The sequence below is a fragment of the Salmo salar genome, chromosome ssa17 (genome assembly GCF_905237065.1).
Source record: "Salmo salar chromosome ssa17, Ssal_v3.1, whole genome shotgun sequence".
NCBI classification, from domain to species: domain Eukaryota; kingdom Metazoa; phylum Chordata; class Actinopteri; order Salmoniformes; family Salmonidae; genus Salmo; species Salmo salar.
In genome coordinates this window covers 49,846,412-49,864,821 of record NC_059458.1, presented here as the reverse complement: position 1 = coordinate 49,864,821, position 18,410 = coordinate 49,846,412, and the positions used below count along the sequence as shown (strand labels likewise).

The 18,410-nt window shown below is 44.7% G+C and overlaps 1 protein-coding gene across 3 annotated transcripts in view; it reads left to right on the top strand.

Moving 5' to 3' along the window:
• The window catches only part of tbc1d22a (TBC1 domain family, member 22a), a 211,892-nt gene that overhangs the window by 119,326 nt on the left and 74,156 nt on the right, over positions 1-18,410 (top strand). For all 3 annotated transcript variants that reach the window (XM_014152782.2, XM_014152784.2, XM_014152781.2), the window contains one exon: positions 15,665-15,740. In XM_014152782.2, the coding sequence (XP_014008257.1) occupies positions 15,665-15,740 (76 nt within the window). The remainder of the gene's footprint in view (positions 1-15,664; positions 15,741-18,410) is intronic.

Below are 18,410 nucleotides of genomic sequence, written 5' to 3'. Positions count from 1 at the left end.
ACATGTTGTGCTTCAGTTGCACTTCACTAGGATGACAATTCATACACGAACGGGCATTCTAACAGCAGATAGCGCTCTGACTGATGTGTAGATACTTTACTCCAGTACTTTTCTTGGTGTAGCCAGACCACTTTTCTCTGGTAAAATGCAAGATGAACTTTAACACTTGTGAACTTTAACCCCCCAGCGAAAAATCATATCGCCATTAGCATAACAAAATTGAATAATAAAAAAAAAAAATAGTAATAATCTAATTATATCGTTTTATAGATACACCTCTCCTGAATCGAACCACGTTGTCCGATTTCAAAAAGGCTTTACAGCAAAAGCAAAACATTAGATTATGTTAGAGGAGTATATCGTAAAAGTAGCCACATAGCCATTTTCCGACCAACTGCATGCATCACAAATAACCAAAAAACAGCTAAATGTAGCACTAACCTTTGACAATCTTCATCAGATGACACACCAAGGACATCATGTTACACAATACATGCATTCTTTTGTTCGATAAAGTTCATATTTATATATAAAAACAGCATTTTACATCGGTGCGTAACGTTGACTAACTATTTTCCCTCAAATGCATCCGATGAAACAGAGCTACAATTTACTAAATTACTATTCGAAAACATTTTTAAAATGTAATATTGTCATTCTAAGATTTATAGATGAATATCTCTTGAAAGCACCTGTAATGCCAGATTTAAAAATAACTTTACTGGGTAATCACACTTTGCGATAAAAGGGGATGCGATACTCAGAACAATAGGCTAGCAATAGCAATAGGCTAGCCATCTTGGAACAATCGCATATCACATCTAGTCTTGTATACTATTGTCAATAATCCCTTACCTTTGGTTGTCTTCATCAGAAAGCACTTCCAGGAAATCCCAGGTCCACAACAAATGTATTTTCGTTCGAAAAAATGACTCCTTTATGTTCCAAGAGCTTGTTCTTGTTAGCGCGTCTGAAGGCTGATCCAAATGCTTCGTCGGCCACGGGACAGCCATTTCGAGAAAATGCATTTTTTTCCCCATTTAGGTTCGTTCAAACATGTCAAACGTTGTATAACATAAATCTTCAGGGCGTTTTTCAACAAGAGAGCCAATAAGATTCGAGGGGGACGATTGCATTGTGTTTCAAAACGTTTCGAAAGGGGAGGGTAACCAGGGGCGCCGGCGTCATAATGGTGATGGCCCTCTCCGTGTGACCACGTTCCACAGCGTGTCATTCATTCAATTTTAACAGTAGAAGGCTCAAACCAATTTGTGAAGACTGGGGACATCTAGTGGAAGCAATAGGATGTGCTCAATGAACCATAGCTCACGGTGTGATTAATAGGCAACGTGATGAAGTTGAGTTCGCAATTCAGAATTCCACTTCCTGTTTCCATCTGTCTCGGGGTTTTGACTGCCATATGAGTTCTGTTATACTCACAGACACCATTCAAACAGTTTTAGAAACTTTAGAGTGTTTTCTATCCACAAGTATTAATTATATGCATATCCTAGCTTCTGAGTTTGAGTAGGAGGCCGTTTAAAATTGGCACGAATCTTTCAAAAATCGCTTTAGCGCCCCCTATCCTAGGGGAACGCCAAGAGGTTAAACAAAACATTCTGAAATGTATCTGGCAACATTCTTTCTATGATAAATATTAGAAATAGGATGGCCATGCATTATTTTTGCAAAAAAGACCTTGCTTTTTCATCATAAGCTCATTTACTTGTGTGGTTGCCAGCAAATAACATTGGGCTTCTGTTGTCATCTGATGAAAATGAAGCTGTTTTCTGCCGAATGTGTTGCTCTAATGCATTTTCTGTGAAGGAATAGTTGCATGCCCCTGTTCACTCTATTGAAACAAAAAAACACTTGATACACTTATATAAAACACTTATATAAAACGCAACCCCTGTCAATACACAGCTGAACTCACCTGCTCCTGCTTTCTCTCATTGTGCCATTTACAAACAAACGTGACTGGCTCAACTGTTCAGGGGAACTAAGGTAAGCTTCATAATGTAAAGTTATGTTACAGGTGAAATTAAGAACCTGACTGCTTTATCTCCTAATGTATTGCACAAGTTGTCTGCAGCTAAACGTCCCTTTTTCAGGACCCTGTCTTTCAAAGATAATTTGTAAAAATCGAAATAATTTACAGATATTCATTGTAAAGGGTTTAACCTGTTATGGATAGGGGGCAGTATTTTCACGGCCGGATAAAAACGTACCCGATTTAATCTGATTATTACTACTGCCCAGAAACTAGAATATGCATATAATTATTAGCTTTGGATAGAAAACACTCCAAAGTTTCTAAAACTGTTTGAATGGTGTCTGTGAGTATAACAGAACTCATTTGGCAGGCCAAAACCTGAGAAGATTCTGTACAGGAAGTACCCTGTCTGACCATTTCTTGGCCTTCTTGATTATCTCTATCCAAAACAGGGGATCTCTGCTGTTACGTGACACTTCCTACGGCTCCCATGGGCTCTCAGAAGGCGGCAAAAAGCTGAATCGTGGCTTTGCAGGCCCTGACTGAAAAACATTAGCGCGTTTGGATAGTGGCCGGTCACAGTACTATGAGACTCAGGCTCGTGCACGAGTCGACTCCATGTTTACTTTCTCTATCTTTGAACGAAAACCACCACTCCCGGTCGGAATATTATCGCTTTTTTACGAGAAAAATGGCATAAAAATGTATTTTAAACAGCGGTTGACATGCTTCGAAGTACGGTAATGGAATATTTAGAATTATTTTGTCACGAAACGCGTCGGGCGCGTAACCCTTCGTCACCCTTGGATAGTGTCTTGAACGCACAAACAAAACGCCGCTATTTGGATATAACTATGGATTATTTTGAACCAAACCAACATTTGTTATTGAAGTAGCAGTCCTGGGAGTGCATTCTGACGAAGAACACCAAAGGTAATCAAACTTTTCTAATAGTAAATCAGAGTTCTGTCAGGGCTAAACTTGGTGGGTGTCAAAATAGCTAGCCGTGATGGCTGGGCTATCTACTCAGAATATTGCAAAATGTGCTTTCACCGAAAAGCTATTTTAAAATCGGACACCTCGATTGCACAAAGGAGTTCTGTATCTATATTTCTTAAAATAATTGTTATGTATTTTGTCAACGTTTATCATGAGTAATTTAGTAAATTCACCGGAAGTTTGCAGGGGGGTATGCTAGTTCTGAACGTCACATGCTAATGTAAAAAGCTGATTTTTGGTATAAATATGAACTTCAATGAACAAAACATGCATGTATTGTATAACATAATGTCCTAAGATTGTCATCTGATGAAGATCATCAAAGGTTAGTGCTGCATTTAGCTGTGATTTGGGTTGATGTGACATTCTATGCTAGCTTGAAAAATGGGTGTCTGATTATTTCTGGCTGGGTACTCTGCTGACGTAATCTAATGTTTTGCTTTCGCTGTAAAGCCTTTTTGAAATCGGACAGTGTGGTTAGATAAAGGAGAGTCTTGTCTTTAAAATGGTCATATGTTTGAAAAATGGAAGTTTTGGGTTTTTTGTGGAATTATTCGCGCCACGCCTATCATTGGATATTGGAGCAGGTGTTCCGCTAGCGGAACGTCCCATGCTTGTTCAATGAACCATAAACAATTAATGAACATGCACCTGTGGAACGGTCGTTAACTTCACTAGGGTAGGATGCAGCATTCGGAATTTTGGATGAAAAGCGTGCCCAAATTAAACTGCCTGTTACTCAGGCCCAGAAGCTAGGATATACATATTGGTAGATTTGGATAGAAAACACACTAAAGTTTCCAAAACTGTTAAAATAATGTCTGTGAGTATAACAGAACTGATATGGGAGGCGAAAACCTGAGGAAAATCCATCCGGGATGTACTATTATTTTGAAAGGCTGTTTTTCCATTGAAAGCCTATCCACCGTACATAGGACCCAGTTCACGATCTCTATGGCTTCTTCTACATGTGGCCAGTTTTTAAGCATTGTTTCAGGCTTTTACTCTGAAAAATGAGGGAGATACAGCACTTTCAATGAGTGGACAGTGGAAATTTCCAGACATGAGCCCAGCGTGTGATCGGGAGCGCACCTTTCTTGTTTCTCCTTTTCTATTGACGAAGCTTTTGTCCGGTTGAAATATTATAGATTATTTATGACAAAAACAACCTGATGATTGATTTTAAACATCGTTTGACATGTTTCTACGAACTTTTATTGTACTTTTTTTACTTTTCGTCTGGATGTTGAGAGTGCGCTTTGTGCCTTTGGATTACTGAACTGAACGCACCAACAAAACTGAGATTTTTGGACATAGAGGGACATTATAGAACAAAACAAACATTTATTGTGTAACATGGAGTCCTGGGAGTGCCACCAGATGAAGATCATCAAAGGTTACTGATTCATTTAATCGCCATTTCTGACTTTTGTCAGTCCTCTCCTTGGCTGGAAAATGTCTGTATGGTTTCTTGTGGCTAGGCGCTGTCCTAACATAATCGCCTGGTGTGCTTTCGCCGTAAAGCCTTTTTGAAATCGGACACTGTGGTTGGATTAACAAGCAGTTTATCTTTAACCTCTATGGGCTAGGTGGGACGCTAGCGTGCCACCCGTGGTGCACTCCATCAACAGCAGGTGCATTTCAAGAGCGGCAAATTTGAATCCAAATAAATGTCAAAATTCAAATTTTTCAAACATACAACTATTTTACACCCTTTGAAAGATAAACATCTCCTTAATCTAACCACGTTTTACGATTTCAAAAAGGTTTTACGGCGAAAGCATAAATTTAGAGTATGTTAGGACAGTACATTTACAAGAGTTGTGTGTAATGTTTTGTCAATTCAAAGACAGGGTCACCAAAACCATAAAACCAGCTAAAATGATGCACTAACCTTTTACAATCTCCATCAGATGACACTCCTAGGACATTATGTTAGACAATGCATGCATTTTTAGTTCTATCAAGTTCATATTTATATCCAAAAACAGCATTTTACTATGGCATTGATGTTGAGGAAATCGTTTCCCTCCAATAACCGGCAGTCAAGTCAGCGTCACAAATTAAATAATTAAAATTAGAAAACATTGGTAAAATATTATATTGTCATTTAAAGAATTATAGATTTACATCTCTTGAACGCAATCAACTTGCCAGATTTAAAAATAACCTTACTGGGAAATCACACTTTGCAATAATCTGAGCACTGCGCCCAGAAAAATACGCGTTGCGATACAGACTAGACGTCATGTTGGGGAGATCTAAAATCGAAAATACTATGTAAATAATCCATTACCTTTGATTCTCTTCATCAGATGTCACTTCCAGGTATCACAGGTCCATAACGAATGTAGTTTTGTTCAAAAAAGCTCATCATTTATGTCCAAAAATCTCCGTCTTGTTAGCACATGATCTAAGCCAGCCGGACTTCTCGTCATGAACGAGGTGAAAAAAATATTTACGTTCGTTCAAACATGTCAAACGTTGTATAGCATAAATCATTAGGGCCTTTTTTAACCAGAACATGAATAATATTCAAGGTGGACGAATGCATACTCTTTTATAACGTATTGGAACGAGGGTACCCAACATGAACTCGCGCGCCAGGTGTCTAATGGGACATCATCGTTCCATGGCTCTTGTTCGGTCAGATCTCCCTCCAGAAGACTCAAAACACTTTGTAAAGGCTGGTGACATCTAGTGGAAGCAATAGGAAGTGCCAAAATATTCCTCAGCCCCTGTGTTTTTCAATGGGATAGGTTTAAAGGTAATACAACACATCAGGTATCCACTTCCTGTCAGAAAATGTCTCAGGGTTTTGCCTGCCAAATGAGTTCTGTTATACTCACAGACACCATTCAAACAGTTTTAGAAACTTTAGAGTGTTTTCTATCCATATATAATAAGTATATGCATATTCTAGTTACTGGGTAGGATTAGTAACCAGATTAAATCGGGTACATTTTTTTTATCCAGACGTGCAAATGCTGCCCCCTAGCCCTAACAGGTTAAAATGGTGTATAATACTTGTATGTTTGCGGAATTTTAATTATGGGATATCCGATGTTTGAATTTGGCGCCCTGCAATTTCACTGGCTGTTGTCGAGGTGGGACGCTATTCCATTTCTGTTAGTCATATGTCTGTGGAACTTGTTCAGTTTGTCTCAGTTGTTGAATCTTATGTTCGTACAAATATTTACACATGTTAAGTTTGCTGAGTATAATCGCAGTTGACAGTGAGAGGACATTTAATTTTTTTTCTGAGTTTATTTACAACCATACGATCACTTTAAATAAAAATTATAATCCAATTGTATTTGTTACGTGCGCCGAATACAACGTGTAGACCTTACTATGAAATGCTTACTTACAATCCCTTAACCAACAGTGCAGTTTTAAGAAAATAGAATCAAGAAAATATTTACTAAATGAGACTGACTAACATGACTGACCCCTGGCCGGTAATTTGACCATGATAAGTTTAGATAGCTGGCCGCTAAACTATACTGAACAAAAATATAAACGCAACATGCAACACTTTCAAAGATTTTACTGAGTTAAAGTTCATATTAGGAAATCAGTTAATTGAAATAAATTCATTTAGCTATAATCTAAGCATCTGTTAGTTACAAATACCTTAAAAAAAATAGGGGTGTGGATCAGAATACCAGTCATTATCTGGTGTGACCACCATTTGCCTCATGCAGCGCAACACATCTCCTTCACATGTAGTTAATCAGGTGTCCAGTTGGCTGGTCTCAGACGATCCCGCAGGTGAAGAAGCAGGATGTGGAGGTCCTGGGCTAATGTGGTTACACATTGGAGGGGGTTTATGGTAGAGAAATGATCATAACATTCTCTGGCAACAGTTGCGACCCCGACTAGGGGGAATTCAAATCAAATCAATCAAATTTATTTTTATATAGCCCTTCATACATCAGCTGATATCTCAAAGTGCTGTACAGAAACCCAGCCTAAAACCCCAAACAGCAAGCAAAGCATGTGAAAGAAGCACGGTGGCTAGGAAAAACTCCCTAGGAAAAACTCCCTAGAAAGGCCAAAAACCTAGGAAGAAGCCTGGAGAGGAACCAGGCTATGAGGGGTGGCCAGTCCTCTTCTGGCTGTGCAGGGTGGATATTATAACAGAACATGGTCAAGATGTTAAAATGTTAAAATGTTAATAAATGACCAGCATGGTCAAATAATAATTGACCCGAGAGCCTTCAAAAGGGGGCTGCCAGTTGCCCATCCCTGACGTAGGTAGAAGGCTGGATTAAGAGCAAGGTTTGTGTAATGTCTGTCTCACAAGCAACTGGAGAGACCGCACACACACTTGACTTTCTGCTGGTGTAGCTGTGAGCTAGGGTCCCTGCTGTGGGAGGCTGGTGCCGCCTGCGGGTGCCGCCTGATGGTGCCGCCAGTGTTGAGGTGATGTAGTGAGAGGTGCAGTGGGTTGCTATCCTGGTATTACTCCTCTGGGATGTTTAAACAGGACCATGACTCATAGCTTCTGCCCGGTTCAGCTTCAGCTGTGAATGGTGTGCCTCTGTGTGGGGGTGGCTGTGGTTGGAGCCCAGGGCTGGGTAATGCCAGTCTCTGTTTGGGGGAATATCTCACCCTTGCGCACCCCTGCCAATTAGATTCATTCATCTGTGCCCAGGAGGGAGGTGGGGGAGACATGGAGAGAGGGAGGAGAGCCAGGGAGAGAAGGAATAGAATGAGAGTTGAGGGAGAGCCAGGGAAAGCAAGGCTCCAGACAAACATTTTCAGTTGGTGGCACAAGTCCATAATTTGGTCGCACCAATTTTTCTTCGAGGCGTCACGTGATAGAACAAAATTGTAGCGTCTTAATAAGTCAGTACTTTGTTAAAAAGTGTAATAGACTACTAAGATGGTATTCAGTTATATATTTATATATATTCATGTTCTGTTTCAAAATATTCTAATGTGCAACCTAATCCAGTGATTGTCATGCATTTTTTGTAGACAATTATGCTGTTACATTTTACTGTTAAAATGACTCTAAATATACTGTAATATCCACTAGTAGCCATGTATTAGCCTAAAAGTTAATGTAATCGCCATAAACCGTTACAGTTGTAGCCTACCGCCCAGTGAGGCCTATGCAATCGCAATGGACAATGCGTATTTCTCGCGCTCTGTAACTCAAAGCCATATCAAATGTCTTGGTTGTAAAAGAGTTGCTATTGAGCTCAAAATTGAGAGTTGATTAAAAAAAAAAGTACAGAAAGCTGAGAACCTCCTTAACTGTAACAACAGGATCGCTGTGTTTTCCCCACTATAGGATTTTAAAAAATGTATCCAATCAGAACGACTTTTTCCTGGGTAATGAGAGAGTGGCTCGCTCAACACAGCAGCAGGACCCAGCGAAAAAGGTACAGGGGCAGGCAGACATTTTCATTACAAGAATCATGAGGATCATTTTACCTTTCTGTTTAACCAAATCATAGTTTTAGCCTCCTAGTGTAAACATTTGTACATTTTTCTTGCACAAGCAAGTCAAAGGGTCGCAAAATGTGACTAAATGTGACCGACTGGCTCAAATCGATCTTATGTAGCAACATTTGAAATTGTGTTTTTTACATTGGATAACAGTAGACTCCGAGCTACAAAATGGTTTATCATCAAATCAAAGTTTATTTGTCAAGTGCGCTGAATACAACCGGTGTAGATAGACCTTACAGTGAAATGCTTACTTACAGGCTCTAACCAATAGTGCAAAAAAGGTATTAGGTGAACAATAGGTTGGTAAAGAAATAAAACAGTAAAAAGACAGGCTATATACAGGTGCGAGGCTATAAAAGTAGCGAGGCTACATACAGACACCGGTTAGTCAGACTGATTGCGGTAGTATGTACATGTAGATATGGTTAAAGTGACTATGCATATATGATGAACAGAGAGTAGCGGTAGCGTAAAAGAGGGGTTGGTGGGTGGGGGGACACAATGCAGATAGCCCGGTTAGCCAATGTGTGGGAGCACTGGTTGGTCGGGCCAATTGAGGTAGTATGTACATGAATGTATAGTTAGTGACTTAGCGTATATGATAAACAGAGTAGCAGCAGCGTAAAAGAGGGGTTGGGGGGGGGGCACACAATGCAAATATTCCGGGTATCATACACTGCAGTTGAGGAACAATGGGAAAGTAATTTTGCTAAACTTGTAAACTCACTTTTGAGAAAATGGCCTTGGAATGTTTTGGTTCTACTGTACTGTTGGAGAGCCCTTCTTTGTCTCCACCCATTCAGCATCATTCACACCCTCTTAAGCTTTAGCCCCACCCATCTCTTTAAGGGTTGATCTTAATGTATTAACAACAGCAGTCAAGCACCCAGGCTAGCTACTTCCAGACATCTAAGTGAGAGCGAGAACAGCTCTCTGAACATTACCCGCCCTAGCAGAGCTGTTATGTTTTCCAGAGCGTTGGTGACTGTGCAACTGTGCTGTCAGATTGTCCGTTCATAAATTGAGCTTTTCGCGTTCAGAGCGCACACCGGACGCTCTGGCCGATGAGTTTACTGACACGACCATATTCACCAGGTTTTGAACGTTCGTAAATTAATCAGTTATTCTGCGCTCTCTGGCACACTCAGCTAACTAGGTAAACAATGAACCATAATCCCAACTCATGATGTCACTTCCACTGCTTTGAAAACTCCGCCAGAAAGTGGTGAGCAACACATCTGCAGTTTTAATACACAATACATGAATAAATACAAAATACCACGTTGGACAGGATTACCCAGACATACTGACGAGCTCAAATAGGCAGACGCGTGCTATATTGCAGACCAATCCAAACTCATCTCTCGGCATGTCCAGACCACTCATTATCTCAGCCAATCATGGCTAGCGGGAAGGTTGTTGTCTATTTCTTTGGCTAAACCAACTGGACTCGTAATTTAACAATTTTATTCCTACTTACAGATGGCATACAAGTTTGATATTAAGGCACATGAAAGTTCACATGTTCGAAAAGGCATTGATGCCAAAAAACACATTTTGATAAAAAAAAAAAAAGGTTTACGTTCAAATGGCTTTCCTGTGAAGTTGTGACCCGTGAGCCCTGGAGAGAGGAGAATGAAACAATGGGGATGTAAGGAGAAACATTGGAAGTGAGACTCAGGCAGAGGGAGGGTGGCAGGCAGGCAGGGGGGAGACATTGAGAGGGAGAGACATGAAGAATGGAATGAGACGGGGAGGGATGGGGACCTGTGGAGGCAGGGGGAAGAGGGAGTTTTTCTGCCTGACTGCGGCTCTCTCTCCTACCTTTTTATTGACAGCTGGATGCCTCTTTTTCAGCTCTGCAAGCTACTCAATCACACAGCTGATAGAGACCCGTCACTCATATTCTCCTTGTTTCTGACACACACACAAAGCCAACACTCCCGCTCTCGCTCTATTCATTCCTTTCTCTGACACATCCAACACATACTCAAACTATAAGACCCCATTCACATGCGCATTTAAGTGCCTCGCAGACCCCGTTACAATATGTCAGAGCACTCCCAATCAATGAGTCTTAGAATTAGAGAGGCAAGGGAATGTAGGGGGAGGAGAGGACAGGTTCTCAGTGTCAGGGAAATATTTCTTCGATAAGCCCATGATTGCTGATTGTTCCCTCGCAGTGAGGAGCCAGGTTATCCCTGAACACACACACACACACACACACACACACACACACACACACACACACACACACACACACACACACACACACACACACAGAGCCATCCGCCAGTCAGCAGAGGGAGAGATGGATGGAGAGAATGTTGATGGAGGTGCGTCAATACATCTTTGTCCTCCTCAACATGCCCCCTGTGTGTTTGTATGGGTGTGTGTATACAGCCCGGTGTTCAGCAGGTCTATTGTGACTCAGGGTTATCTGTAGCTGTCATCTCTGTAACAGACGCCTCCAGACAAACAGGCAGGCACACTTTCTCTGTTGTCCTCTGTTGTTGTTGTTCACTTTGTTGATTGGCGCCGACACATACAATAAATAGCCTCAGTCGCCAAAGATTGTCCTACATTGTTTGGCCACTAACAGAATAGAAAGGGGAAGAAATGGCAGCCCTGAAAACATCATTGGCCTTACATCGATCGTGAGATTCTTGTCATTCCTGGGATGAAAAGGGGGGAATAGTTTGTCATTGTTGGTGAGGGCAGAGACGTGACAGAGACAGACAGTGACCCGATGGCTCAGTTTCTAGTTGAGAATAACAGAACAGCGAGAAAATAAAAGAAAGAAGAACAAAGTGTGGAATGTGGAGATGTCCTGCCATTGCCTCAGAGGTTCAAAGCTCGAGTCAAATACTTTATAACAGACAGTCTAGAGCTGGGGCTTTGTGGAGAAATGGGGAGCGAGAAAGGGAGGAAGAAGGGAGGGATAGAGAAAGAGGGGGCAGGAGGGGGCGAGAGGGGGGGAGAGGTGGGGCGAGAGAAGCAGATATGAGAGACAGCATCACACTGTGTTCATACTGACCTCTGACTGAGCTGGACAGTCTAGATCACAGGGTGTCATCTGAGTGCTATAGGTCAGGTTAAGCGTACCATAACACTTGCACTGTGGCCTCACTCCCTTCTTCTCTAGTGCTCTGTAGTAGGCCAGGTGTTAAGCATGCTTAGCCTCAGGGTTGGGTAGTTTACTTTCTAAATATAATCCGTTACAGTTACAAGTTACCTGTCCTCAATTGTAATCAGTAAATTATCTTTTGGATTACCCACACTCAGTAACGTAATCTGATTACTTTTAGATTACATTCCCCTTAAGAGGCATTAGAAGAAGACAATAATATTACTGATTTGAACATCTATTGCAGGAAAAATCATTGTTTAGAGTTCACGTAGCTGGCCATAAATGGATGTTGCATTTTAATTTATGGGTTGGTTTTGTAGGCTTCTTCTAACCCATTGCTTTATTCTACAAATAATAATACAATTCGGCCATTTCTTTACATTATAAACCAAAGTCCAGTCGTTCCAATTAATTGAATACCTGTTGGTCTTCAAGAATAGGACTTGGAAATATGGAATTATAGATTAGCCCAATTGTTTACCTGCACATAACCCAAAAACGAAGGACTTATTAGCCTCCTCTCTTGTTTATGATTCTGTTGTCATGGAGGACTGATTGGGCCCATTGAGTTGAAAAGTAAATTCTGTTCTCGGAATAGCATGCTTTGAGCACTGCCGAAAAGTGTTATACAGTACACGTGGAAAAGGAATGCCATAGGGTGCGTTTGCTATATGGCTATTGTTGACCTTTTTGTTGGTGACACTTTGATGCCTGGATAATTTGCAGATGTTTAAGAATTTGAGAATGTGTCCGTAAGGAACAAAAATATCTCCCCCCTCCCTATTTACGACTCTCTGCATGGAGCAGCGTTTTCCAGTGGACCAGAGGGAGAGGTACAGTAGCTAGTTCATTAAAGCAAGGGATCTTAAAGCTGATGTAATTATTGGTGCCTGTGGGCTCTGGGTTAGTCTTAATGCATGCTTCAAACTGGCCAACTGCTCACTCTCTGAACAGGTAATTGCATTTAGGCACAGCGAAAGAGGGAAGGAGAGAGATGAAGGGCGCGGAGGGAGCAGTAACCTGGGAGACCAGCTGTGCCTGGGCAGCATATTATGGTCTGTTGACCTGAGGACATGGCTACTGCACATGTGCAGATGGAGCCAGAAAGTCTCAATCCCTACTCTCTCTAATAAAGCCCATCAAACCAGATATGATCTCACTGTATTGAACTGAGGGGTTCAGAAAACTCAATGGTCTGGTCCTGGAGCTGCACTATAGGAGAATGGACTGACTCCTGTTGAATGGACTTGGATGAGGAGTAGAGGTAACACTTGGGAGCGAGGATGGCTGAAAATGCCTTCACCCGGTACTGCTGTGTACTTCTGAATCCATGTCAGCCATTGAAATATAATTTCTCTGTCAGCCTACGTGAAATCCTTGTCATAATCTGCATAGTGTATTCTTTTCTGGAAGTAGCTTCTTATAGCTGGGCTGTACAGTAGCACTGGGAGGTCACAGTGAAGGGAGAGGTGATGGTAGGCCAAGGTTTCTCTTTATCTCCATCTTTCTCCCTCTCTTTCCCCCTCTGTCAGTAGTGTGTTGTATCCAGAACCACTCCTGTATTCATGGCCACAACACTCAGGCCCCAGAACGCTCACTGCAGGATGCACAGTTAAGCCTGAAGGTCGGGCAGCAATTGTTTATCGGTTAATGTCTCTCGCTCCCCCCCTGTCTCTCGCTCCCCCCCTGTCTCTCGCTCCCCTCTGTCTCTCGCTCCCCCCCTGTCTCTCGCTCCCCCCCTGTCTCTCGCTCCCCCCCTGTCTCTCGCTCCCCGCTGTCTCTCGCTCCCCGCTGTCTCTCGTTCCCCGCTGTCTCTCGCTCCCCGCTGTCTCTCGCTCCCGCTGTCTCTCGCTCCCCGCTGTCTCTCGCTCCCGCTGTCTCTCGCCCCCCTGCGTCCCCCCTGCGTCCCCCCTGCGTCCCGCCCCCCCGTCTCGCCCCCCGTCTCGCCTCCCCCGCGTCTCGCTTCCCCCCGTGCCTCGCGAGACAGTCTCGCTCGCTCTCTCTGTCTCGCTCGCTCTCTCTGTGTCTCGCTCGCTCTCTCTGTGTCTCGCTCGCTCTCTCTGTGTCTCGCTCGCTCTCTGTGTCTCGCTCGCTCTCTCTGTGTCTCGCTCGCTCTCTCTGTGTCTCGCTCGCTCTCTCTGTGTCTCGCTCGCGCTCTCTGTGTCTCGCTCGCTCTCTGTGTCTCGCTCGCTCTCTGTGTCTCGCTCGCTCTCTCTGTCTCGCTCGCTCTGTAACGCTCCCTCTAAGTCGCCCTCGCTCCCTCTGTCGCTCTGTCTTGCTCCCCCTCCCTCTGTCGCTCTGTCTCGCTACCCCTCCCTCTGTCGCTCTGTCTCGCTACCCCTCCCTCTGTCGCTCTGTCTCGCTACCCCTCCCTCTGTTCGCCCTCCTCTGTCTCGCTACCCCTCCCTCTGTCTCGCTACCCCTCCCTCTGTCTCGCTACCCCTCCCTCTGTCGCTCTGTCTCGCTACCCCTCCCTCTGTCGCTCTGTCTCGCTACCCCTCCCTCTGTCGCTCTGTCTCGCTACCCCTCCCTCTGTCGCTCTGTCTCGCTACCCCTCCCTCTGTCGCTCTGTCTCGCTACCCCTCCCTCTGTCGCTCTGTCTCGCTACCCCTCCCTCTGTCGCTCTGTCTCGCTACCCCTCCCTCTGTCGCTCTGTCTCGCTACCCCTCCCTCTGTCGCTCTGTCTCGCTACCCCTCCCTCTGTCGCTCTGTCTCGCTACCCCTCCCTCTGTCGCTCTGTCTCGCTACCCCTCCCTCTGTCGCTCTGTCTCGCTACCCCTCCCTCTGTCGCTCTGTCTCGCTACCCCTCCCTCTGTCGCGCTACCCCTCCCTCTGTCGCGCTACCCCTCCCTCTGTCGCGCTACCCCTCCCTCTGTCGCTCTGTCTCACTCAGTCGCTCCCTCTGTCACTCCCTCTCTCTCTCACCTTGTCTTTGCAGCTCTCTCTACAAGTGCAACACATCAGCAGCATAGCCACACTCCCTCCATAGTACTTCCCATGGCTCAGACTGCAGTCACACACACACACACACACACACACACACACACACACACACACACGTTTGTAATAACTTAAACTTAGAGACTCAGCCTATGATTTAATCATTTATAGATTCGTAAATGCAGGCTAGATCCAAGGCCTGATGTGAGGTTGTTGCTTTTCATCCCCGAAGGCCTTAATAATCAAATAAGAAATGATTTGATTACTTAAATGTACATTAGGATTTAAAACTGGGCTTGTCTGCAAATGTCAAATGAACGTGACTTGCTCCACTATGTAAAGTCCACTTCCAATGGCAGTTTGAACATTAGGACAAACCTCAAACAAAAGTGACTTTCCAATTTCCAATTACTGTTGGCCTATGTTATTAGCAGACCCATAAGCACTCTCTAAATGGAGTTGTATAAAGCTGATCTTTAGATGGATAACCTCTTCACTATGCTATAAGGAGACATCATTACCTCTTCAAGACCTGTCATCTATTCATACTGTGACTAAAGGTGACATTGCATGTATAATGGTCTCAGTACTTAGAGGAACTAAACATACTTTCTAGTCCCAAAACAGTCAAATGTAGTAATGAGGAGGGTGATAATGGATGAAAAATCTGTGACTTCAGTCCCCCTTCAAGCCCTGCTGCTGATATTTGCATTTAGTCTGTAAATGTTGCATTTAATCTCCTGTCAGTTTGTGTTTAGTGGTTGAGAGGACAGCTCACCTCCTGATCTCACTCTCTCACCTTCTCTCTGTCTCTCTGTGTGTGACCTCCCTTTCTCTTCGAAATGGCCACAGGGTGATCACGAGCTGTGGTTGCTAGTTGCTCACCCTTGAATGAGACTGTGTCAGTGTCCCTCAGCTAGTATACATAGTTGTTTGTTCGTCTGTCGTCATTACTATTCCTCACACAAATCCTCTTTTTCTTTACTGAAGTACGTGAGCGTTTGAAGCAGCAGTTTGGGACAACAAACTTGTCTCTGTTTTTAAGTAAAATTGATAATAGTGCGGCCATCACCCCTAGTAAGTCAGGCCTCACCTTGCTGTGAAATTCATTTCTCTCTCTCTCTCCAATCAAGGACAACTACACATTTGCCCAGCCGGGGATCCAAAGGAAAGTCAAGGCTCTGGAGGAGTTGGTCAGCAGGATCGATGGTGAGCTTCCTCTCATCTTCCTCTCTCTCCTGTCCTCTCCTGTGGTCCTTTCCCTCTCTCTCTTTCTCTCTCTCTCGTCCTCTCCTGTGGTCCTTTCCCCCTCTCTCTCGCTCTCTCCTGTCCTCTCCTATGGTCCTTTCCCTCTCTCTCTCGCTCTCTCCTGTCCTCTGCTGTGGTCCTTTCCCTCTCTCTCTCTCTCTCTCTCTCTCTCTCCTGTGGTCCTCTCTCTTTCCTGTGGTCCTCTCTCTTTCCTGTGGTCCTCTCTCTTTCCTGTGGTCCTCTCTCTCTTTCTCGTGGTCCTCTCTCTCTTTCTCTTTGTCTTTCCCCTTTCCCTTTCTCCTTTTTCTTTTCCCTTTTCTTTTCTCCTCTCCTCTCCTGTGGTCCTTTCTCTCTCTTTTCTCTCCTCTCCTGTGTTCCTTTCCTTTTTTGTGTCTGTTCAGGTTAAATGTTTTATACAGTTACAAATCCTAACCCAACATCTCTCTCTGTCTCTCTCTCCTGTGCTCCTTTCCCTCTGTCTCTCTCTCCCCCCGTGGTCCTTTCCCTCTCTCTCTTGCTCTCTCCTGTGGTCCTTTCTCTCTCTCTCTCTCTCTCTCTCTCTCTCTCTCTGTCTCTGTCTCTGTCTCGGTCTCTCTGTCTCTCTGTCTCTCTCTCTCCTGTGCTCCTTTCCCTCTGTCTCTCTCTCTGCTCCTCTCTCTCTCTCTCTCTCTCTCTCTCTGTCTCTCTCTGTCTCTCTCTGTCTCTCTCTGTCTCTCTCTCTCTGTCTCTCTCTGTCTCTCTCTCTCTGTCTCTGTCTCTCTCTGTCTCTGTCTCTCTCTGTCTCCTGTGGTCCTTTCTCTCTGTCTCTCGCTCTCTCCTGTCCTCTCCTGTGGTCCTTTCTCTCTCTCCTCTCTCTCCTCTCTCTCTCTCTCTCCCTCTCTCTCTCTCGCTCTCACTCACTTGCTCTCTCTCTCTCTCTCTCTCTCTCTCTCTCTCTCCTGTCCTCTCCTGTGCTCCTTTCCCTCTCTCTCTCCTGTCCTCTCCTGTGGTCCTTTCTCGCTCTCCTGTCCTCTCCTGTGGTCCTTTCTCTCCTCTCCTCTCCCTCTCTCTCTCTGTCTCTCTCTCTCTCTCTCTCCTGTGCTCCTTTCCCTCTCTCTCTCCCTCTCTCCTGTGGTCCCTTCCTGTCCTTTCCCTCTCTCCTGTGGTCCTTTCCCTCTCTCTTTCCTGTGGTCCTTTCTCTCTCTCCTGTGGTCCTTTCCCTCTCTCTTTCCTGTGGTCCTGTCCTTTCCCTCTCTCTCTCCTGTGGTTCTTTCCCTCTCTCTCTCCACCCGTGGTCCTTTCTCTCTCTCTCCTCTCTCTCTCTCTGTCTCTCTCTCTCTCTGGCTCTCTCTCTGGCTCTCTGTCTCTCTCTCTGTCTCCCTCTCTGTTCTCTCTCTCTCTCCTGTGCTCCTTTCCCTCTCTCTCTCTCTCTCTCCCCTGTCCTCTCCTCTCCTGTGGTCCTTTCCCTCCCTCTCTCTCTCCTCTCTCCTCTCTCCTCTCTCCTCTCGCCTCTCGCCTCTCGCCTCTCTCCTCTCTCTCTCTCTCTCTCTCTCTCTCTCTCTCTCTCTCTCTGTCCTTCCCTTTCTCTCTCTCCTGTGGTCCCTTCCTGTCCTTTCTCTCTTTCCTGTGGTCCTGTCCTTTCCCTCTCTCTCTCCTGTGGTCCTTTCCCTCTCTCTCTCCCCCCGTGGTCCTTTCTTTCTCTCTCCTGTTATCTCCTGTGGTCCTTTCCCTCCCTCTCTCCTGTCCTCTCCTGTGGTCCTTTCTCGCTCTCCTGTCCTCTCCTGTGGTCCTTTCTCTCTCTCCTCTCTCTCTCCTCTTTCTTTCTTTCCTTCTTTCTTTCTTTCTTTCTTTCCCCCCCCCGTGGTCCTTTCTCTCTCCCCTTTCCTTGTCCTCTCGCTCTTTCTGCGTGGTTTCCGGAAGGGAAATCCTGTGTCTGAGCACAACCCTGTGTCCTATCTCTCTCTCTCTTTGTCTGTCTGTATAACCATATCCCTCTTCCTGTCAGAATGACGATTAGTCTGTCCATCTGTCAGAGTGATCGCGGGCACACACACACACACACACCCTGACTGCTGTGTGTCATCCCCAATCAGTGGTGGGTCAGTGTGGCCTTTAACAGAACGGTGGCTGGCTGGCGTCTGGTCCGCCGGGGGGAAGCAGGAGCCACTAGAGCATGAGCTCCTCTCATTACTTTAAATGACAGAGGTGTAATCAGAATTCACTGGCCATCCTCTCCTCCCGCCATCTCCTCACAGAGCAGGATAAGGCCAGGGTGGAGGGAGACTGGTCCCTGCACAGCACAAAGCAAGACCAGGACTGGACCTAGACTCACATCTAGTCCTGTACTTTCTTTACATTAGAGATGTATAATCAGTATATAGTGGACATCTTCTTACAGGACAGAGACAGAGCCCTTCACTGCATACAATCAGCCCAGTTCTAGACCCAGATTTAACCCGAGACCGAGCGCTATACCCTACTGCCAGATCCAGCCCATGCCCATGCCCCATCTGTATACCCTAGCCCCAGACCCAGGCATTTGTATTCCAAAACGGTCTTATTTTTTCTTTCTTTCTGATGTCTCTGCTCAGTTTGGACTTGGCTATATTTAACAACCAAATTTATGCAGGGAGGGAAATTGAGTTGGTCTTT